Here is a 21,895-nt window from a genome sequence, read left to right on the forward strand (position 1 = left end):
GTGAACTAAGTAGATATAAGGAAACAGAAACCTGCAAGTATACAGTGGCAAAAATAGAGGTACAAGCCAGGCATGGTGACTGAAGCTGCGAGTTCATCACGTTTGAAGTCAGTTGGAGCCACATACCAAGACCCTGCCACAATACAAAACAAAAAAGCTGGACTAAGAACTGGGGTTATTAGGTAAAATATTGTTAAGGGTTACTTAGTTTCAAGTTTAAGAACTTAATGCATTTAAAAATATCCAACTCTACTAGCTCCATTTTTTCAAATTAGTATTCTAGTTCCGAATAAATTCCTTTCATGGAGCTGATAGCTGCAGTGAAGTTTAATGGCATAAGCTTTGTATTTGGGGGCTTAGCACTGTCCTACAGTGCATGCAATAAATAAATTGAAACCTTTCTGTGGTCTTGCAGTGGAATAATGCACTAAATAAAACAACTACTATAAAAGGTTGAAATAAGTCCCAAGGTGTTTAAGAATAGTGGAGGGACTGCTGGGATAGCAGGATTCAGCACTGCTTTTCCTTAATTCCGGGCGGGCTCTGGGATGGGAGGGCGAGAATTTCTGAACTCTGGACTGCGCACGCGCGGAGGGTGTGGCTGCCGGCGTATGCGTGCGAGTGCATGCGCAGCGGGGCTCGCGTGTTCCTTGTGCTGGTCGGCATGGGAAGCTCCTTAACGTGGTTGCTGTCGGTGCTGTGGCTCCTGTCCGTCCCATGGCTCCAGCTAGGTCAGTCTGCTAGGTCAGTCTGCTGGCCTCTGCCGGCGCCACCTGTCCCAGATGCAAGAGAAGGGGTGGGCATCCCTCCCAGGACGGGCTCGCCAGGGCGGGACGGGCGGCGCGGGGCCCTGAGTCACTGGCGCTTTGTTGCTTCCCACTTCTCTGAAAATCTGTGAACACGAGAGAAAAATGCAGACCGGCCCCTCCTGGCCCTGTCGTTTGGCCTGAAGAGTTGCCAGTTTGTGACACCCTTGCTCTCTGGTGGGGTCCCCTTACTCCTGGGACCGGAAGTGAATCTCAGCCTCGCACTAGTTCTCCGAAATTCAGCTCAGGACCCAGGAGGTCATGGAAGGAATTGAATATGAGTTCCGCTTGAGCACGGGCGATGTTCCAATGTGATTCCAGTCTCACATTCACCGCTCCAGTTTTTCCCCCAGTACTGGGGGATCCACCCAGGACTGTAGTTGGCAACTATATCCCCAGCCTTTTTTTTCCCCCCACCCCCATATGGGGAATCGAACTTAGGACGTTGCTCTTGCCATGCAGGTACTATGCCACTGAGCTATATCCTCAGCCTCTAGCCTATTTTTTTTATCGTATTATTATTTATTTTTAAATTTTGAAACAAGATCTCACTGAATCACTGAATTACCTAGGCTGACTGAGCTTGAATTTGGGATCCTGCCTCAGCTGCCCAGAGTGCTGGGATTGCAGTTGTGCACCACCACTCCGTTTATCTCAAAAATACTTACAATTTGCTTGTTGGATTCAGGTCAAAACAAAGTACATACATTGCAATTATGTTGTTTCTTAATTCCCTTTTAACTTGATATTTGCTTGCTTACTCCTTTTTGTTTTTCCTAAAATGTATTTGTTGAGGGGAAACTGAAATTGGATGAAATGAGCGTGTGTGGCTAAAGTGGCAAAAGACAGCCTTGAGGAACATCAGAAGGCCTGTACTCTGCCTATGGGACTGATGTGTTTGGATGTCCTTCCTGAAAGTACTGAAGAAGTCTGTCAAGTCAGCGACTGGCTTCTGGGAGCACTGCTGAACCCAGAGACCTGGGTCGAGTCCTGTGTCTGAGGATCCACTTTTTCTCTGCAGTCTACCCCTGAGCTGCACTCCCAGACCCAAGCCAGCTCTTAAATCAGCTTTTTGGGTCTTGGTTTCCGCCTAAGAAATAAAGAAATGGAAGATTCTTTTTACTGTGTAGTTTTCTGAGGCATTCAAATAGCAAGCTTATAAAGGAGCTCATTTGGTTATTATAATTATGGCACATTCATGCTGTGTGCCAGGGCTATCCAGGCAAAATAGATACGGTCCTTTTCCTTCTGCAGCATATGCTGTAGTGGTGAGAATAATTTAGAATTTATACCTGCCAGGGATATAGCTTAGCGGCAGGACACCTACCTAGCAAGGGTGGGATTATGAGTTAAATTCCCACTATCAAAAAAAAAAAAAAAAAATGTATACTCAGTTTGGTGTTTGGGGCTTGTAGTCCCAGCACTGGAGAGGCAGAGGGAAAGGATCACTTGAGCCCATGAGTTTAAGACCAGCCCAGGCAGCATAAAAGCTGTCTCAAAGGAAGAAAAAAGATTAATGTTCAACAAATGGAGAGAAAGAGGAGAAACAGCATGGCAGAAAAAACAGAAAATGCTAATATGTCATGTATGGTAGCCCAGACCTGTAATCCTAGCACTCAGGAAGCAGAGGCAGGCAGATTACTGTGAGTTTGAGGCCAGTTTTGGCTACATAGTGAGTTCAAGATGAGCCTAACTATATAGTGAGACATCTGGAAACAAAACAAACAAAAAAAAAAGCTACATATATTTGAGTATTAGATTACAGTTTGAAATTTTACCTGGCTGCGACAAAAGGTTGTGTTGAGGACTAAAGAGGCAAGTGATGAGCTCAATATTTTACATGTATTTTAATTCATACAGTTCTCACTATTTTATAGATGAGAAAATTGGATCCTATATTATTTTTCCTGAGGTCCCTCAGCAAATAAGGTGGCACAAGAATTTAAAGCCAGTTTTTTTGTTGTCACTGTAATCCTAGGGTTTGAACCCAGAGCCTTCGCACCAAGTCGCATCCTGGCCTTTTCATTTATCTTGAAACTAAGTCACTAATTTGGTCATACTGGGCTCAGTCCTCCTGCCTGAGCCTCTCAGAGTGCTGACATAGAGGTGACGCCACCATAGCTGGCTAAAGTCCAGTAGTTCAGCTTCTACTCTTTGTCTTTTTGTACTGTGAGTGATGAGTATTAACATTTGATACCAATAATCCCCTTTGGCCCATACCCATGGGTGCATCACTGATACCTGTGCTTTTCTGCAGGAAACTCGCAGGCCGCTGACATGGTCCAGCTGCTTGGTGGGCAGTTCCTGATGGGGACAGATGCTTCGGATGCCAGAGATGGTGAAGGCCCTGCCCGGGAGGTAACAGTAAAACCCTTTGCCATCGACATATTTCCTGTCACCAATAAAGACTTCAGGTACATCAGGTGTTTTTCAGGGGGAGTAAAGGCTCTTTCTAATCTGAATTCCTGATTTCTAAAGGAAAGTAGCTTATTTGCTGTCACTTACCATCTTACGAGTGGTACTATGAAAAGTGTCATCTCCATCTTTCATCTGAAAGCCAGAGAGGTTTGACTTGACCCTGTTAGCAGAAGATCTAGGCCTAGAACTCATATCCTTGATTCATTTTATTCTATTATTCATTATTTATTTATTTATTGTATTTGGAAAGAATTTGGAACCTTTTCACTAAGCTACATTCCAGCCCTTTTTATTTTTTTAAATTTTGAGACAGGGAGCCAGGCTTGGTGGCACACTTTTATAATCCCACCACTCTGAAGGCTGAGTCAAGAGGATGATTGGAAGTTCGAGACCAGCTAGGCTATAAAGTGAGTCAAAGGCCAGCCGGGGGGCTGGGGATTTAGCTCACCGGCATAAGCACCTGCCTTGCAAGCAGGCGGTCGTGAGTTCTATCCCTGGTACCGATAAAAATGAAAAAGACAAAAAAAAAAAAAAAGTGCCAAAAAAAAAAGGGCCAGCCTGAACTGCATAGAAAGACTGTGTCTCAAAAAGATTTAAAAAAAAAATTTTTTTTTTGAGACGGGTCTCACTATATAGTCCTGCTCACTGGACTAAGTTGCCTAGGCTGGATTCAAAGTCATGCTCCTCCTTCCCAGAGTGCTGGAATTACAGGAGAATCTCTTGACTCCCTTGTTGCATTAGCCCCAGCCCTGGCTACATTACTGAGAACAGGAGCAGAAGTAAACACCCAGAAGAAGCTTGTTTTGGCAGGGAGAAAGGTAAGAGTTAGGGAAAGGATCATACTGGTGGGTATGGTGGCACATGCCTGTAATCCCAGCACTTGGGAGGTTGAAGCAGGAGGATCACTTTGAGTTTGAGGCCAGGCTGGAACACACAGTGAGTTCAAGGCCAGCCTGAACTACATAGTGCAATTCTGCCTCAAAAATCCAAACTTTAAAAAAGTCCAAAATATCCAGAGATTTAGCTCAGCAGTACAAGTAGTCTGTCTGGAAAGTGGAAGGTCATGAGTTTGATCCCTGGTACAAAAAAATAATATTAATGATCCAGAATAATAATAAAATTAAACTGAACGATAGATAACTTCTAATCTCATTGGTGCCATAGCATGACAACCAAAAATAGATGAACAATATGCATTCTTTTATATTTCAAATTATGAGCTATAGTATCATGGAAATAGGATGTCACCTCTAACAAGTCCCTCTATAATATATCCCTGCTTCTCTAGTAAGAGGCTGAGAAGCCATATATATGTTCTGGGCCTAGTAAGTAATATTGCTCAAAATTTCCCTATCACTGACTGCTTTTGCAAAGCCTCTTTGACAGGTAAACAATACCTTCTTTTATCAGAAAACTTAAACAAAATGCTGTTAACTCTAGAAAAACAATTCATTTTACCCCTATAATCTGTTTGCTGAAATATACTAGACCTGGGAGCTTGAAGCAGGAAGATCATAAGTTTGAGTCCAGCTGGCAATTTAGAGCAATTTAGTGCCTAGTGAGACATTGTCTCAAAAATAATAAAACCAGAGGCTGGGGATTTAGCTCAGCAGCATAAGTGCCTGCCTTGCAAGCAGGCAGTTGTGAGTTCGATCCCTGGTACCGATAAAAACGAAAAAGACAAATAATATTAATAATAATAATAAAACCAAATAAAGCTGAAGACATGAGTGAAGGCCCTAGGTTCAATCTCTAGTACTGGGGAAAAAAAAAAAGAAAAAAAAGGACCCATACCAAACTGCAGGGAAATCCATCCTCAAGTCTAGGTACATTATTTGTTTATTTATTTTTGGTACCAGGGATCAAACTCATGACCTTGCGCTTGCCAGGCAGGCGCTATTACCACTGAGCTAAATCGCCGGCCCTAGGTATGTTATTTTTGACCCAGGGCTTTTCATATGTCAGATGGAGACAACAGTGCCTGTGTTTTCTCCTCCCATGTTTGTTGTGGGTTTATATAAGTGAGGAAGACTTCAGAAAAGAAACCTCTTCCCCCTTAAGCTTCCTGCTCAGTGCCTTGACTCATCTCTAAAAACCAGAGGCATTGGGGCTGGGTATTTAGCTCAGCAGCGTAAGTTCCTGCCTTGCAAGTGTGTGGTCATGAGTTCAATCCCTGGTACTGATAAAAAAAGAAAAAGACAAAAAAAACAAAAAACCAGAGGCGTTGAAGGATTACCTTCGGCTAGTGATACTATTAAAGTGAATAAGCTATACTCCTTGGCAGAAAGGATCAGACGACTGACGTTGATAGAATTGTGGCGCGGCTGAAAAGATAAGAAGTATGAAATATAAATGACCTTTATTTTAAGAATTCAGGGAGAGATCTCCCCGACCCCCTGGGGTCCAGCATCTCCCCAAGGTTGGCAATCTCTCCGTTGGACACGTGGAGTGGGGGCATACATGTAGCTTAGGTTTGGGGTGGAGCCTGAAGGGGGCATTAGGGGTGCACAGGTATCTCATTGGTATTCATTTTGCTCCAGACGCAAATTCCTAGGGGTGGGGAAGATGGAGCTCCTTGGTTCTGCCTGAGGCTTTACTGGCTACAGTGTCCTGTCTGGGCCAAAATCCTTTCAGACATGGAAGCATCTCTGAAGCATTCTGCCAAATGAGCGAAGCCAAAACTGCAAAGATTACATTTTATAGGGTTCAGTTTCTATAACGTCTTAGGAAAAGCAAAGCCATGGGGCAAAAAAGTGGATCTGTAGTTGCAGGGGCACTGGAGAAATTCTGATGGTGGTTAATAGGACTGTTCTCTGTGTGTGTATGTGTGTGCACGCACGCGTATGCATGCACACACACATCCACGCAGATACTGCCAGGATGGGATCCAGGCCTTGCACATACTGGGCAAGCGCTCTTACTGCTGAGATGTACCCTAGATGGCAGCTTGATTATGTTAGTGATTGCACACTTGGTCAACACTTGCAGACTGTGTACTAAAGTTAATTTTACTGTATGTGAATTATATCCCAATTGCAAAGAAACTCTGCTTGGGCTTTCAGGTTGATCCCTTGGCAGCTTGGAAACTGTGTCTTGGGTTTGGAAACCCAGGACACAGGAATAAGAGGTTCCTTGGAGAAGGAGAGGGGTTATTGGGAGCTGGCCAGTCTCCTGATCTCCTGGGCAAGTGTATAGCAAAGGAAAGTGATGTGGTACTCGGGAGTCAGGAAATGTAGGAGCACTGTGGCTGAGACCCTGACTGCTCCAACTCGGCCACTGTTCATTGTGCATCATGGCAGGGGGCACGGGAAAAGCAGGGAACAGTGGGCAAAGGTGATGGTGAGCACGTAGTAAATCTTTGCCTGATGAGCAAGCTGTTTTATCTCTAAGCTTGGCAGTTGTTGCCTTGGACTCAGAGTGAGATTTAGTGTCCTCAGCTACAGTATAATTTTTGCCTTCAGAGACTTCACAGGTCACAGCCACTAGAGGCTCAACCGTGACCTTTAGGACAGAAAGTTCTGTTTCTGCATACCAGCCACTGGCTCATCACACCAGTCACTTAGACCTGGAACAGACTATATGTTAACATAGAAAGCCAACTGATTAATTCCAGAGCCTGCTCAGCACCACCTCAAAGTGATCTCCATCAAAGGAAACCTCTCAGCTGAGACTGGGGAAATCTCTGTCTTCCTAGGGAGTTTGTCAGGGAGAAAAAGTACCGGACAGAGGCCGAGCTATTTGGGTGGAGCTTCGTCTTTGAGGACTTGGTCTCCAGCGAACTAAGAAACTCAGCATCCCAGCAGATGAAGGTGAGGAGCCAACAGCTGAGGGGATGGGAGTGGGGCGGGGTTACCCAGGCCACTGTGCAGGGGCAGACCTACCGGCAAGCTGCAGGCACCCAAGGGAGGGAGCCCTGGGCTTGTTCCTGGTTAGAGAGACAGATAAAAGTCCAAAGGAATTCGTGTTTCAGATCCTGCACTGCTTGCACTCCGAGAGAATATCTGGGCCTCTAACGGGGTGGTCAAATGCCCCACAAAGACCCCAGCCCCAGGACCCATCAGGGCCAGGGCACCCCACACCCACCTAACTCCTTCCTACAGCCTGTCCTCTGGTGGCTTCCAGTGGAAAGGGCATTTTGGAGGCAGGTGAGTACTGGCTCCTTACCCCATGGTCCACACCTGACTCTGACTCTGAGGACTCCCCCAGGTCCCTTGCCCATCTAGGGATACCCAGCTGTAAGGGGTGACCTGGGGCTCCCAGGGGACTGCCCAGCAGTCCCTTCCTCTCTCCACTTCCCGTGAGACCCTGTGACCCCTTTGCTGGCCCTGTCAGTGCCTCTCTACTCCACCCTGGCTCTCATACTGGCCGCAGAGCTCAGGCCCTGGGCGGCCACAGCCAGCTTTCTGTCCCTTTCTCCACTATCAGCCCTCAGGTCCCGGCTCCGGCATCCGGGACCGGCTGGAGCTGCCGGTGCTGCACGTGAGCTGGAACGACGCACAGGCCTACTGTGCATGGCGTGGCCGCCGGCTGCCCACTGAGGAGGAGTGGGAGTTTGCTGCCCGGGGTGGCTTGAAGGGTATGGATGCCCACTGGCCCAGGAACTCTGGAGGGTGGGAAGGGGCCATTCCTTAGCGCCTCGAGGCCCAAAACCGTCCATACCAATGAGGGATCAGTGGTGGTGGCACTGATGTTCCAGGACATCCGTCCAATCCCATAAAAAGGAGAAACTGTAAGAGTGTAAAGAAAAATAGAATATATATATATATATATATATATATATATATGTACACGTGTACACATGTGTATATATATGTGTATATGTATATGTATATCTTGCCTTTCTTGCCAGGCAAGTGCTTATGCCACTGAGCTAAATCCCCAACACCCCAGACATAATATTTTACTGTTGGTGAGATTCCACAGTATAAATTACATTGCAATAAATGTAATTAAGCAAGGTTATAGCGGTGCATGCCCGAAATCTCAGCTTTTGGGAGGCTGAGGCAGGAGGATGAAGAGTTTGAGTCCTGTCTGGACAATTTACAGAAACCTTATCTCAAAGTAAAAATTAAAAAGGGCTGGGGATGTACTTCACTGCCAGGCCCTAGATGTGAACCCCAGCATTGCAATCAATCAATAATAGAACAATTTAAGCCAGGTGTGGTAACGCATGCCTGTAATCCCAGCACTCAGGAGGCTGAAACAGGAGGATCATTAGGAGTTCAAGACCAGCCTGGGCTACAAAGTGAGCTCAAGGCCAGTCTGAACCACATTTTAAAAAAGATGAAAACAATAATAGTATACCTTAGCAAATCAGGAGATCAAGGTCAAGGGTTCCCAACGCAGTGCCTGAGTGAGGGATTAGGTTTGGTAAATAAGGACCCTAGTCTTCCTTTCTTGTCCTTCTGGTTCCCTTGCTCCTTTTTTCCTTCCCTAATTCTTTCTGTCTTTCTCTTGACTCTTGCTCTCCCAGCAGGTCAGGTTTACCCATGGGGAAATAGGTTCCAGCCCAACCGCACCAACCTGTGGCAGGTAAGCAACCCTGCTTCCTGGTGTGGGCGGGGCCTGGCCTCAGTGCAGGAGGCCAGGTGCTGTGTGCAGAGCAGTTGCCCAGCTGCTGACTGATGAACTGCCTGGGCAGAAAGCAGCATCTGAGGGCACTGGTAACTGGGGATTGAGCTCAGCGGCATAAGCGCCTGCCTTGCAAGCAGGCAGTCGTGTGTTCAATCCCCGGTACCAATAAAAAGGAAAAAGACAAAAAAACAAAAACAAAACAGACGCTTGTCTCACGTGCCATGAAATAAAGAACATTCTGGTCAGGCACGGTGGCACACACCTGTAATCTTAGAACACTAGGAAGCTGAGGCAGGAGGATCACAAATTCAGGCCTAACCCAGGCCTCTTAGCAAGTCAGCAAGACCCTGTGTCAAAATGAACAAAAAAAAGTGAGAAGAGCTAGGATGTCACTCAATGCAAAGCCCTCCATTCAGTCCTCATTACCAAAGGTGGGGGGGAAGGCCCCCAGTGTCAGAAATGAGCACAGTGCCCAGCGTTGTATTGTGTTGTGCCAACCAAGGTGTTTTGCTTTTTTTGTTGAGGTTCTATGGTGGGAACCCAAGCCTTGTGCTTGCTGGACAAACACCACACCCCTCAGCTACATTCCCAGCCCCTGCAGAGGTTGTACAACTAGAGTGACGACATGTTTGTGGCTGATTTCTGCAGGACAGATGAAGTCAAACTGCGGTACTGACAGGAAGTCTTTGAATTTTAGGCGGTGACAGAGACCCAGCCTCTGGACTGGTTTTTTTTGGTACCAGGGATTGAACTCATGACCTTGCGCTTGCCAGGCATGTGCTTACACCACTGAGCCAAATCCCTGTCTGGACTTTTAAGTGAAAATGGAAATCAAAAGGGAGGCACCCTGTTGGTCACAGTGCACACACTTGAAATTCCAGCACTCAGGAGGCAGAGAGAGATTGTGAGTTTGAGGCCGCATGGACTACATGGTGAATCCCAGTCTCAAAAAAAAAACCCAGGGTGGTGGTGAAGAAAGCCAAAGAGAAGCTGACCTAAGACGGGATGATGCATAGTCATTCATCAAATGTGGAAGGGCTGGATTCAAGCACGGACTCAGGCTTGGCTGCACAGTGATGGTGTTCCCCTTACCCACGTGATGTGATCTGCACATGGTGGTCCAAGGGACAGAACTGGGTATTTTAGAGTCCTCTCAATTTAGGGTGTGGAACATGGTTGTGCTCAAGAGGGCTGGGGCAGAGCACAGCAGCAGAGGGCTTGTCCAGCTCACATGAAGCTCCAGGCTGGACCCCTAGCACCACTGAAAAATAGAACATCAAAAATCCGAATCTGAAACTCAGAGCAGAGCTCCAGGTAGGAGCAGGTGGCTTGAGAGCATATTTATCTGTTCTCTGTTGCTGTAACAAAATACTGGATGCTGAGTAAATTAAGAAAACAGGTTTACTCAGCTCACAGTTTTACAGTCTAAAAGCCCTGTATCGTGCAGCCCCATGAGTTTGGCCCCTCTGGCAAACCTCGAGTCACCCTCATCCCCATCCCCATCACAATAAGAAGTGGAAGGGGCCAAACATGCAGGGCAACATTGCTTTGTAACAACTCACTGTCACAGGAACTTAAGTCCAAAAAACCAACAGTAATCTGCTCCCAAGGTGATGGCCCAGTGATCTAATTACCTCCCTTTAAGGTCCCACCTGCTTTTCTTTTTCTTTTTGAAGCGAATTCTCACTATATATGTTCAAGCTGACTTTGAACTCATGGCAATCCTCCTGCCTCTGACTCCTGAGTACTGGCATTACAGGTGTGCATTCAAGGGCGATGTTTTGTTTTGTTTTGAGGCAGTGTCTTGCTAAGTAGTTCAGGCTGGCCTTGAACTTACTATGTAGCCCATGCTGGCCTTGAACTTACTATGTAGCCCATGTTGGCCTTGAACTCATGGTGATCCTCCTACCTCAGCCTCTGAAATGCTGGGATTACAGGCGGCAAGCACCACCACACCTGGCTTGGTGCTCAGTTTTAATGCAAAGAAAATGGACAAGTTGAACAAATGAAATCAGCAAATGTAGGTCACATTGTAAGGAATTTTGCTGGTGAAGAGCAGGCGGGTTGGAAGGTTGAGTCAGGGCAGATGAAAAGGGGTTACCAGTGTTGGTGGCAGAAGGGAGAGACAGAGAGAGACAGCCTGGGATGTCAGTGATCCCAGGAAGACCAGGGAGTGGCTCTGATGACCAGAGAAGTAGGGATGCTTTTTTTTTTTTGGGGGGGGGGGATGCTTCTTTTGTCACAGGGCCATGGCCTCAGGCTGCAAACAGGAGGGGAGGAAGTTGCCAAGGGTGGTGAACCAGGCACAGGGCAAGCATGACAGACTACAGTGGGCCCCATGGAAACCTGTGGCCTTCAAAGTCCAGCCAGAGATCCTGGTAGGAGGTGGCAGGTGCTTGGACAGGAACCGAAAGGTCCCACCTGTGCCCTACCCTGCCTGGTGACACAGCAGGGCAGGTGAGCTAGAATCTGGGTAGCGAGATCCTGCCCTGAGACAGACTGATTGTCCTTCAGTGGTCATTTCTGCCATCAGGGAAAGTTCCCCAAGGGTGACAGAGCTGAGGACGGCTTCCACGGAGTGTCCCCAGTGAATGCCTTTCCCCCACAGAACGACTACGGTAAGGCTTCCTGCAGGTTGCTCAGTGGGACACATCGCCCTGCCCGGTGGGGGAGGCAGAGTAAAGGATCCCCTGGCTGCCCCCACTTTCCCACAGGGCTCTATGACCTCATGGGCAACGTGTGGGAGTGGACGGCGTCATCCTACCAGCCCGCTGAGCAGGACATGCGTGTCCTCCGGGGCGCATCCTGGATCGACACAGCTGATGGCTCTGCCAATCACCGGGCTCGGGTCACCACCAGGTGAGGGACTTGACCCAAGGGACCCCCACTCAGGAGCATGGTGGGTGCTGCTGCTGTACCCCATTTCCATCGAGAGTGGTAGGCAGGGGACAGAGTGAGTAGCATGGCCACAGAAAGCAAGAGGGACCAAGACAGCGGGGGACCTTGTCCCACTGGCTCTCACACCTGGGGAGATGTCAGGGTCCACACTTGTCCTCACAGTCAGTGGACGAGGGGAAGTGGTGTGGCTGCAGTAGTGGGTCACTGCCAGTAGTCCTGGAATCACTGACTCTTCAGACGGGCTCACAGAACATGTTCCATAGTCACTGTTTTATGATGAAAAGCAAAAGGTTCGGGGGCTCCTGGCTAGGGGCCATGCCTGCGGGGTGGTGTCCCGAATCCCTGCCTGTCAGGGGCTCTGCTTCACCCCGGTGGACCCCACCAGCTGCTGGCTTCTCCCATCCTGGGTTCTTGAAGAACTTTCTATTTCTGGACAAAGAGTGCAGAAAGTCGCCACCTGCGAGCTAGGGTTTGTCTCTGTTTTTGGGGTGCAGTAGGGAGATGACCTCAGGCAGGACACTTCCACCTACCTGGGGCCTGATTCTTCCTGAGCAGTCCGGAGGTGAGGTAGCATCAGGGAGCACCTGTGCCATTCTTTAGCAGAGGCACAACTGTCCTACCTGGGCTCCAGGCGTCTGGGCTGACCTGGCACCTTCACCTACCCTGCTGGGTCCTGCTCTCCTCCCCTGACATGGCACTGCTCAGAACCCCTCCTGCGAGGCCAGCATGACGGGGGCTCCCCCACCTCAGGCACCCAGACCTCTGGGCCCAGTCAGGGTGCAACTAGGAGGCCTGGAAAGGCCAAGCCCCTTGCTTGTTCAACAAACATCCATTCTTTCTCCCCTTCCATTGGCAGGATGGGAAATACTCCTGATTCAGCCTCAGACAACCTGGGCTTCCGCTGTGCGGCCAGTGTGGGCCGGGCCTTTGGAGAGCTGTGAGCTGAGTGTGCAGAGACCTGCTGCTCCCTGTCACTCCCTGGATATTTCAAGTGCACCCACATCCTTCATTCCCTTGCCACCTCCCGCCAGGCTGCAGGGAACCCTGCTCAGGGCGGGTGCCATGTGGAGAGCAGGCCTGCAGGGCCCTGGGGCTGGGGGCTCCCCTTAAAGGTCAAGTGCTGATGACAGTGGGAAGGGATCCTTGACACCAGTAGTCTGCTTTGGAGGCCGATGGCCAGTGATGTTTAAATCTGTTCCATTCCCTTTCTCCCTGGCTGATTCAGAGATCTGACATTGTTTCCTTGAGGCAAGTTCTCTTCAGGCAGCTCTAGTTCCTCAACAAATTCTTTTTTCTCTTTTTGGGGGGTAGGGGCTGGGGGATGTTGACACAGGTCTCAGGCTGGCCTCAAACTCTGACCTCAGCCTCCTGAGCGCTGGGACTATAGGCCTGCCAGTGCCACACCAGCTTCCTAGCAAATTCTTGTAGAAAGAAGATGCACCCCGTGTTTGCTGGTCAGCAGCTCCCCTGTTACTGTCAGGAACCAGTTTCAGCCTCTGGGGGTCTGGGAGAACGCAGTAAAAAGTACTGAAGAAACACCAGGCTTCCCCTGGCCCTTCATGGTGCTGGGCTCTGGCCTCTATGACCGAGTCTGGGACAACAGGTGGCCGAAGTCTCCTGTGGCTTCGTGGCTGGCATCTCCTGGTCTCTGTCCCCAGCAGGACCTGGGGCAGAGGCCCCTGGTGACAGACCGAGGGCCGCAGCCCACATAATGGGGAGGAGATTCCAGGCCCTCCGCCTCCCGCCAGCCCTGCCCCTCAGAAGTCCTCCTCCTCCGCCAGGGACAGCAGCACCGCCTTGGGGGTGTTCTCAAACAGCGCGGCGCGGTTCTGCTGCTGCCCCTTCTTCACCCAGTGCCCGTACATGCGGAAGGCGTAGGCATCGATGAGGCGGCGCAGGGGCCGCAGCGCGTAGGGGTCTCGAATGACAATCTCCCGGGTCACCGGCTTCACGCGCCGGTACTGGTAGTAGATCCGCACGGAGGCCAGCACCGTCAGCGCGATGACCTGCGGGGCCGGGACAGCACCCCAGCTGGCCTTCTGCGCCCCAGCCTGTTCCGGGGCGCGGGCAGCTTTGGGGGCTATTGGCCAGGTGCTCCCCATCCCGACCTACGGGGACCTACAGGCGTCCAGAGGGAGCCAGAGGGCGGGCCCTGCCTTCCCTGCAGCCCGACCCGGGACCTATCCGGTGGGCAGCCAGGGCGAAGAGAGGGGGCCTCACAGCCTGGGGTATAGGGCCCCGGTGCACCTGGGGCCTCGCACCTTGAACTTCCCGGCAGGGCTGAAGTGCCGCACCTCCTCCACCACGTACTGCTGGAAGAAGGGGTGCGCCAGGGCCTCTTCTGCTGTGCAGCGGTTCTCGGGGCGCACCACCAAGAAGCGAGAGACCTGGAGGGTGGGGGGTGCCGAGGATACAGGGCAGGATAGCTAGCCTTTGGGAGTGGTGACGGGGTCCCCGCCCTGCAGCCGCCCCGCAGCCAGGCTGTCCCAGGCCTCACCAGGTCCTTCACAGTGTCCGAGTAATCGTCCCACTCCGGGGAGCCGAACTGGTAGCTTCCGCTCATGATCATCCTCAGCATGAGCATCTGCTTCCGGTGCCAGAAGGGTGGGGAGCCAGCCAGCAGCGTGTACATGATCACCCCGGTGCTCCACCTGAGGGGACACAGCCTGCTCACACCTGAGCGCCAGAGACAGTGCCAGGGCCACCTCCCCACACTCACATGTCCACCTCCTTCCCGTAGCCCGGGTGGTCGTCGTTCATGGAGCACTCGATGATTTCCGGGGCCAGGTAGCTGGGGGTCCCGCACACCTCTGCAGAAGAGACACTGTCAGGACTCGGCAGGGGTACCAGGATGGCCCGGAAATGGGGTCGGGGTTACACAGGCTCCTGGGGCCATGTTTAACTGGCCTGGCAAGGCTGACAGGAAAGAGGACTTAGCTAAGACCCTCAGGATTGGAGGGTGCTGCTCATTCTGAGGGGAAAAGGTGGAACCCTGGCAATGTGTGTTCCTGGGGGTACCAATGTGGGAGCCCCAGCCAGGGTACCGCACCTCGCAACCTCTCCCCCGGCTCCAGCTGACAGGAGAAGCCAAAGTCGGTGAGCTTGATGTTCATGTTGTCGTCCAGGAGAATGTTCTCGGGCTTCAGATCCCGGTGCACGATGTTGAGCTTGTGCAGGCCGCTGATCACCTCCAGCAGGGCCCGCATGATTTTCCTGAGGACGGCACACAAACTCACTTTTAGGGGAGAATAGGATGGGGGTACTGGGGACCCTTGCACATGCTGAGTGAGCACTCTGTCACCACCTAGCTACTCCCCACCCCACTTGGCTTTGCTCTTGTTCCAGAATCAGGTGATACTTCCTCTCCTTCTCAAGGTGAGTACCCTGCCACAGTCACTTCTGCCCCACAGGGTCGGGGCAGGCAGGGAGCTGGACCCACACCAGACACGATGGAGTGCGGGAGGGAGGCATCAAAGGCGCTGTGTACCCCCAACCCCCACCTCAGCCCTGGGTCTGGGGGACAAGACAAGGGGTGAATGGAAGCTACCTGGTTTCCTTCTCGCTCAAGGTGACCTTTTCGGTGAGATAGTCAAAGAGCTCGCCTCTCTTCATCCTGTGGGAGCCGAGGGTAGGACACTGGCTGTGTCCCAAGCCTGCCCTCTATTGACCCTGGCCCCAGGGAGCCGCCTCCCTGATGTCCTGCAGGCCAGGGTAGCTGTGCCCTGGGGTGAAAGAAGTCATCAGGAAGGCTTGGAAGAGCAGTGTGGCAGGCAGGAGGTGGGGTGAGGACAGCGCAGGGTCCCCATCTGCAAGCGATATCGCGATATCGCGGGCTGGGATCCTTCAGGGCCTAAATCAGAGCTAGTGTTGCAGGAGGGTTGCCAAGCCACTGGTGCAGGGCTCCAAGGCCCTTGACTCTTGCATTTTCCAGGGGAACAGTGGAAGGGATCGGCAGGTATTAAGGCTGGTTCAGTCTTCTCGCCTCAGAGGGTCTAGAAAGCTCTGTGGCACAGCGATCTGCCTACTGCCCTGGAGGGCTCCCGGGGCCATGGCACAAATAGCTTCCCCAGCAGCTCCTCAAAGGTTAAGGACATCTGAGCTGTCCCTGAACACTGCAGGATGACTGACAGCTGCGGACAGCTGTGAGGAGCACCTGGGTGGGGACCCAGGAAAGGCTCCTTCGGTTAAGTAGGCAAAGGTATATGCAGCCCCCAGCCCACCACCCCTGCGGGAAGAGCAGGGAGGTCTGCGGGCAAATGGGGAATCAATGGAGGTCAGGTTCCTGAGCCTTGTTTATACAATGGAGGAGTAATACTTTTGTTTTTTTGAAACAGGGTCTCACTATGCAGTTCAGGCTGGCTTTGAAGTCACTTTACATGTAGCCCAGGCTGGCCTTGAACAAACAGCAACCCTCTTGCCTCAGCCTCCCAAGTGCTGGGATTATAAGCACATGCCACTACACCTGATTAGACGTACAATATTTTTTAAAAGTGATGTGTGAGTCTAGTTTTTTTGGGGGAAAAATTCTCCCTATGCAGTCCAGGCTGACCTTAAATGCACTGAGTATCCCAGGCTGGCCTTGAACTCATGGTGCTTCTTCAGCCTCAGCCTCCCCAGGGTCAGGATTGCAAGAGTGTGCCATCACACCAGTCATGTGACTCCAGTGTTTCTTTTTCTTTCTTTCTTTTTTTCTTCAGTGCTAGGAATGGAGCCCAGGGCCTGGAGTATGCTAGCAAGTCCTCTACCACTGGCCTATGTCCAAAAACCTATTCCTGTTATTTTACTCCATTTGAAATTTTTCGATACTAGGAGGAGCTGGGGATTTAGCTTAGCAGCATAAGCACCTGCCTTGCAAGTGTGTGGTCATGAATTCGATCCCCGGTACCGATTGAAAAAAAAAAAAAAAAAAGATCCTAGGAGAACTCACTATTAGCATCAGCAATAACCTGAGGTTTACCAGTAGAGATGGGGACCAAGCCAGGGACAGCAGTGTGCTCCTGCCTTCCAGGAGCTAACAGTTCTGCCCTCTACTAACCCTGGCCCCAAGGAGCTGCCTCCCTGTACCCTGATGTCCTGCAGGCCAGGGCAGCTGTGCCTTGGGGTGAAAGAAGTGACAGGCTAAATTGTATCTTGGAGCCAGGCAAGGTGATACAAACCTGTAATCCCAGCTTCCTGGAAGGCAAACTTGGGGGATTACAAATTTGAAGTCAGTCTGGGCAACTGATCTGGATTGTGTCTCAAAGTAAGAAAATAAAAAAGGGCTAGGGATACTACCCTGAGTATAATCCCAATACCACCAAAAACAAAATGAAATTGTATCTCATGCTGTGCAAACCCGGTCTAGCTACCTGAATGATTTTCTCATGTAGATCCACCTATTAACTGATGCATAAGGAAAAATCAGTACAGCAGTGAGAAGCAGTGACGAGTTCCCTCCCCTTGGGAAGTGTTTCTAATAGCCCGGCATGGTGGTGGTACACACCTGTAATCCCAGCACTCAGAAGGCTGAGGCAGGAAGATTGCTGTGAGTTCAAGGCCAGTTTGGGCTATATAGTGAGTTCAAGAACTATGTAAGACTCTGTCTCGAACCAAAACAGGAGAAAGGAAACTTAAATGACCCAGCCCCAAAATGATAAACCCTGCCCGCCAGGGGCGTCAGCAGTGAGGTCAGGCGCTGCATCCACAAGCCCATGTGCAAGAAGTACTCCGTGAAGATCACTGACGTCACCGGCGGGGGCAGGTTTCCAATCCTGGTGGCTTGTGCCAAGGACTGACATGCTTCGCCCATCCCAGTCCTAGCAAGAACTATGCCCCTGGCCGGTCCAGTAAGGTGGGGGTGGGGGTGGGGGATGGGACACAACGACCCGGGACACGGGATTGATCTCCAGACTGTGTCCCGGGCCATGACTGACACCAGGGCTGGGTACTTACAGGTCGAACACCAGGAAGAAGAAAGTGTTGGTTTCATAAGTATCCTTCAGCTGTACTGAAACGGAAATGGCTGGCTCGTCTCCTGTGGCCAGGGCTAGCAGGACCAGCAGGTACCCAGGATGTGGGGTGAGGGCTCTGAGCTGCTGTGGGCTGTGGGGGGACAGGATGGTGCCCCGGGGCATCCACGGGGTCTGGGCACAGGTGGGGACTTCGCACTCAGGTCCCAGCCCCGCCTGCCACTCGGGGTGCAGGACTTTGAGGAGCTCTCGGCTGCATCCCGCCACCCCATGCCTGATCCCAGCCGAACGGGACCGCCACTCACTGACGTTGGGCTGTCCGGAGACCTTGCGCAGGATGTCCACCTCCTTCAGCGTGGCCTCCCGCAGCTCTTGCGCCTCCTCGGCGCTGAAGCTGCCCCCGCCGGTGACGTCAATGATCTTCACAGCATACTCCTTGCACGTGGGCTTGTGGATGCAGCGCCTGACTACGCTGCTGACGCCCCTGGCGGGCAGGGACAGGGCCGGGTTGGGCGGCTGGGACGCCCTACCCTTACCTAGGCACGCCGGCTCCCTGCTAGCTTTGGAGACGCTGGGGTGAAGAGAAGCCCAGAGGGCTCATCTGCCTGGAGCTGAGGCCTCACAGGCCTGGTGCCCGGGCAAGGTCCCCTCCTCCCCGTCTCTATCTGTCTCTCTCTGGCTCTGGCTCACTCTCTCTTCTCTGTGATAGTAGGGATCAGACCCTGGGGATGCTCTAACTCTGAACTGTATTTCTAACCCCTTTTTATTTTTTATTTTGAGGCAGCATCTTGCTAAGTTGTCCAGGTGAGACTTGAACTTATGATCCTCTTGCCTCAGCTTCCCAAAGTGCTGGGCTCACACCAGTGTCTGCCACTGTGTCCAGCTCTGGCCTCAGGCCTCTTGATTCCTTCCCAGCACAGAGAACCGGAACCTTCCTCGGGCCATAACGTTCCTGCTGATCACCCAGCTAGGCTGGTCGTGAGAGATGTGCCTGTCCCTCCCCACCCTGGTTCAGGAGGGATCCTCAGAAGGCAAGTCAAGCAGAGGGTGGGCCTGTGCCAGCCCAGATTGGCTTCTTACCTGCCCAGGATCTCCTTGGGCTCATAGTTTTCATAGAAGCCCTGAGTGGAGTGAGAATCTGGCAGGGACTCATCCCGGGTCATGCTTGGTTCCTGGGGCAGAGACTCCGAGGGTCTCTTCGAGGGAGCAAAAGGAAGTGGTCAGCCCTCCAACCCCATTGCAAGAGAATCTAGCTGTGTATGTAGTTCAGGCTGGCCTCGGACTCCCCGTGATCCTCCTGCCTCAGCCTCCTATGTGCTGAAATTACAGGTGTGCACCACCATGCCTGGTTCTCTTGCCTTTTTTATCTCCTGACACAACTCCTGACACTGTTCTACAGTGAACATTTGAAAGACATGTTTGTGAACTTAAAAATTTACATGCATTCTGTCTTGGAGCCCCTTCTGGTCCCAGCGATGACCACTTCCCTTCTGTGGGTTTGCCTCACCCTATGTCTCAGGCCTACTTCTCAGCACTGACCTCACAGGACACTGTGGTTCTTTACTGCCTCATGTTGGGGCAGCACCTGGTCAGCTGGCCTAGAGCAGGGTGTGACCCCAAGATGAGCTTGACACTGGCACATCCTTGCTTTGAGACCCACAGAGAAACTGCAGGTAGTAAGGGTTTTTGTTTGTTTTCTTCTGGTGTTGGGGATTGGACCTAGGCTTCCACACTGAGCTCCAACCAGGGTGGGGAGGGACAGTACTTTTTTGTCTGGAGATGCAGCTCAGGCTGGACCTGAATTTGTGACTGTCTTGCCTCAGCCTCCAGAGTGCTGGGATTGCAGAGGACAAGTTAGAGTGTAGTTTCCTCTGTGCTGCCTGCTGCCTGCCATCATATTGGGGTTCCTTCCCATGTCCCTCCATCTCCCCTGCTGTAACCGCCCCGCTTTGAGAACACTTCCTGCTGCGCTCTTAGCCCACCACTCCGCCTGTACCCCAGATGTCCCAAGTCCTCTTTCCTGCATCCCACAGATGCTGAATTCCAGCTCTTTCCCAGCCTCAGCACCAGGTGTGTGGGGTGCAGTGTTGGGTGAGTCTCATCCCAGTCTCCAGTGTCACTGGGCAGTGCTGTGGTCCCCTCCCAAAACCAGGGTCCTCACAAGGACGTCTCGGCCATTTTCACCCTCAGTATCCAGGTGGGGGGCACAGGCACTGGACCCTAGGTGAGATGACACATGGGCAGGCGCCTCTGTCCTACATGACCATGACCCCTGGGGGGGTCCTGGGTCAGGCAGGTAGGCAGGACAGAAAGGGCAGAGCTGGCCCGGCTGTATCAGGAGCTCAGAGGTGCCTGTGGAGACCTCATGGGAACTGAGGGCCGCGAAGTTCTCTGCTAAGAGGCCAAGAGGCAGGGAGCAGAGAGAAAACCAGCACCACTTTGGCCCCCTACTTCCGCCCCCACTGGGCACAGGAGGCTGGGCTCTCAGGAGCCAGTTTGCTGACAGCCAAACAGTCCTGGCAGCCAAGGGACTGGGGCTGGCTGTGCAGGAGGCCTGGTGCCCCGCTCCCCGGTGCCTGGTTACCGGGGGAAGGCTTAGAATAACAACGGGCGCCTGTGCCAGGCTGCACACAGGGCTCCTCTGCCTGCCATCAGCGAGCCGTTTTCTAAGTTCCAGGCTGGGGATCTGTGCGCATCACATCCCCAAACAGCAGTACAGAAGCCTCTGGCAGGGATGCCACCCTGTGATGGGAACGTAACAACACTCCCCGAAACCTAGTCAGGAAACAGCCGTGGGCACTGGCTTTCTTAAGAAAATGCCTCCAGGCAGGTGTCTTGAGTGAAGCCAGGCGTGGTAGCATGTCTGTAATCCTGGAACTCAGGAGACTGGGGCAGGAGGATCACCTAGAGTTTGAGGCCAGCCTGGGCTACACAGAGTTCAAAGCCAAGCTGAACTGCACAGTAAGACCGTCTCAAAAAGCAAGTTCATGTGGACCCTCTCCCAGGTGCATCTGCCTCCAGAATAGAAATGGGTCTACCCCTGCTCTCCTGCTTCCCGCCGCTGCATGGTCACTCACCGTTAAGTCGTTGCAGGGCCTCAGGTGACTGTGACAAGACTCCCAAAAGCCCTGAAGCTCCTGGGGAAGCAAGACACAGGTTGCTGAGGCTGTGTCCCCAAGCAGACTCTGGCGTTGCAGTAAGAGGATCCTGCCACGCTGCTTTTGGCTTTGCTATTTGATGACGGAGGCTGATGGGCCAAAAATAAATCCCAACTGCAAAGCTGGGGTGCTGCCAAGGCTCGGCAGGGAGGGGGCCCAGGCCTTCAGTTTCCCCAGCAGTGGCCCAGGACCAGGGACAGGATAGGGCGCCATCACTCCCCTCTGGAGCATACCTGCCCTCCAGGCCTGGAAGAGGGTGGGCTGCTTCGTAGGAAACATTCATCACAGCACTTAGCTGTCACAGGGACCTGTCAGGACTCCCCAAGTATAGTGAGCCCTTGCCTGTCATTGTCACGCTCCAGGAACATTTATAATTGTAATCCCAAGAAGTTACTGAATTCTAGCGAATTAATTCTAATCTACCACTTCTAGTGCAATCCACAGCGAGAAGACATTAAGATATATAGTTGTGGGGAGCTGGGGCGGGGGTCCTAAGTCCAGCCAAGATGGTGTCCACCAGAACAAAGGCCTTGCCCCAAGGCCCAACCCGGCTTTATTAATTCTCTGTGACAGGAGTGGTTTGGGGATGAGTGACCAGAGTGGTAGGCAATGTGACTGCAGTGAATTGAGCTGGGCAGGAGGCCTGAGATTACCTGTGTGATAAGCAGAGGGCAAGAAATGCAGAGTGGGATGGGGATTTAGCTTACTGGCATAAATGCCTGCCTGGCAAGTGTGAGGTCTGAGTTTGATTCCTGGTACCACCAAAAAGACTTTTAAAAAAAACAAATGCAGATAACAGTCTGTAACACTGACTGAGGTAGTAGCTAATAATTTGAGGCTGGTGTTTCAGCTCTGATGCACAACCCCATTTGCCCTGTGACTGGCTTGGTCCCAGCAGACAGCCTGGCTCTCTGTCCAGCCCAACTCAACTATGCATGTATTTGGGAAGTCACCAGGTAGGGTAACACTGGCTTGTCTCTGTTTCAGGGGTTGCACATCAGCTCCTCAGCCAGCTCAATGTTTACTTATTTTTTTGGCACCAGGGAATTGAACTCACCACCTCGAATTTGCCAGGCAGGTGCTTATGCTTATG

At 51.7% G+C, this 21,895-nt stretch overlaps 2 protein-coding genes across 13 annotated transcripts; one reads left to right on the forward strand and one right to left on the reverse strand.

Moving 5' to 3' along the window:
• Positions 1-579: 579 nt before the first annotated feature.
• On the forward strand, positions 580-12,905 carry Sumf2 (sulfatase modifying factor 2). 11 transcript variants are annotated; one of them, XM_005001934.4, is made up of 9 exons: positions 580-731; positions 3,064-3,220; positions 6,919-7,033; positions 7,325-7,369; positions 7,650-7,800; positions 8,698-8,756; positions 11,332-11,416; positions 11,513-11,657; positions 12,553-12,905. In XM_005001934.4, exons 1-9 carry the CDS (start codon positions 626-628, stop codon positions 12,635-12,637), a joined length of 948 nt encoding a protein of 315 aa, XP_005001991.2. In that variant the 5' UTR covers positions 580-625; the 3' UTR covers positions 12,638-12,905. The 11 variants fall into 11 exon arrangements, with proteins under 11 accessions (XP_005001991.2, XP_003465845.3, XP_013003702.1 ...); XM_003465797.5 differs by having other exon boundaries at positions 8,701-8,756; XM_013148248.3 differs by having other exon boundaries at positions 11,332-11,657.
• Positions 10,760-20,888, reverse strand: Phkg1 (phosphorylase kinase catalytic subunit gamma 1). Of its 2 annotated transcripts, XM_003465761.5 has the most exons (10): positions 20,722-20,888; positions 18,725-18,840; positions 17,950-18,128; positions 17,628-17,682; positions 15,244-15,309; positions 14,746-14,909; positions 14,416-14,506; positions 14,194-14,347; positions 13,958-14,083; positions 10,760-13,702 (listed from the first exon to the last, which is right to left on the reverse strand). In XM_003465761.5, exons 2-10 carry the CDS (start codon positions 18,805-18,807, stop codon positions 13,454-13,456), a joined length of 1,167 nt encoding a protein of 388 aa, XP_003465809.1. In that variant the 5' UTR covers positions 18,808-18,840; positions 20,722-20,888; the 3' UTR covers positions 10,760-13,453. The 2 variants fall into 2 exon arrangements, with proteins under 2 accessions (XP_003465809.1, XP_063090522.1); XM_063234452.1 differs by lacking the exons at positions 17,628-17,682; positions 17,950-18,128; positions 18,725-18,840 and having other exon boundaries at positions 20,722-20,872.
• Positions 20,889-21,895: the final 1,007 nt, after the last annotated feature.

The sequence above is a fragment of the Cavia porcellus genome, unplaced genomic scaffold, assembly GCF_034190915.1.
Source record: "Cavia porcellus strain 051 isolate PalLab524CR breed Dunkin Hartley unplaced genomic scaffold, mCavPor4.1 scaffold_23, whole genome shotgun sequence".
Classification (NCBI taxonomy): domain Eukaryota; kingdom Metazoa; phylum Chordata; class Mammalia; order Rodentia; family Caviidae; genus Cavia; species Cavia porcellus.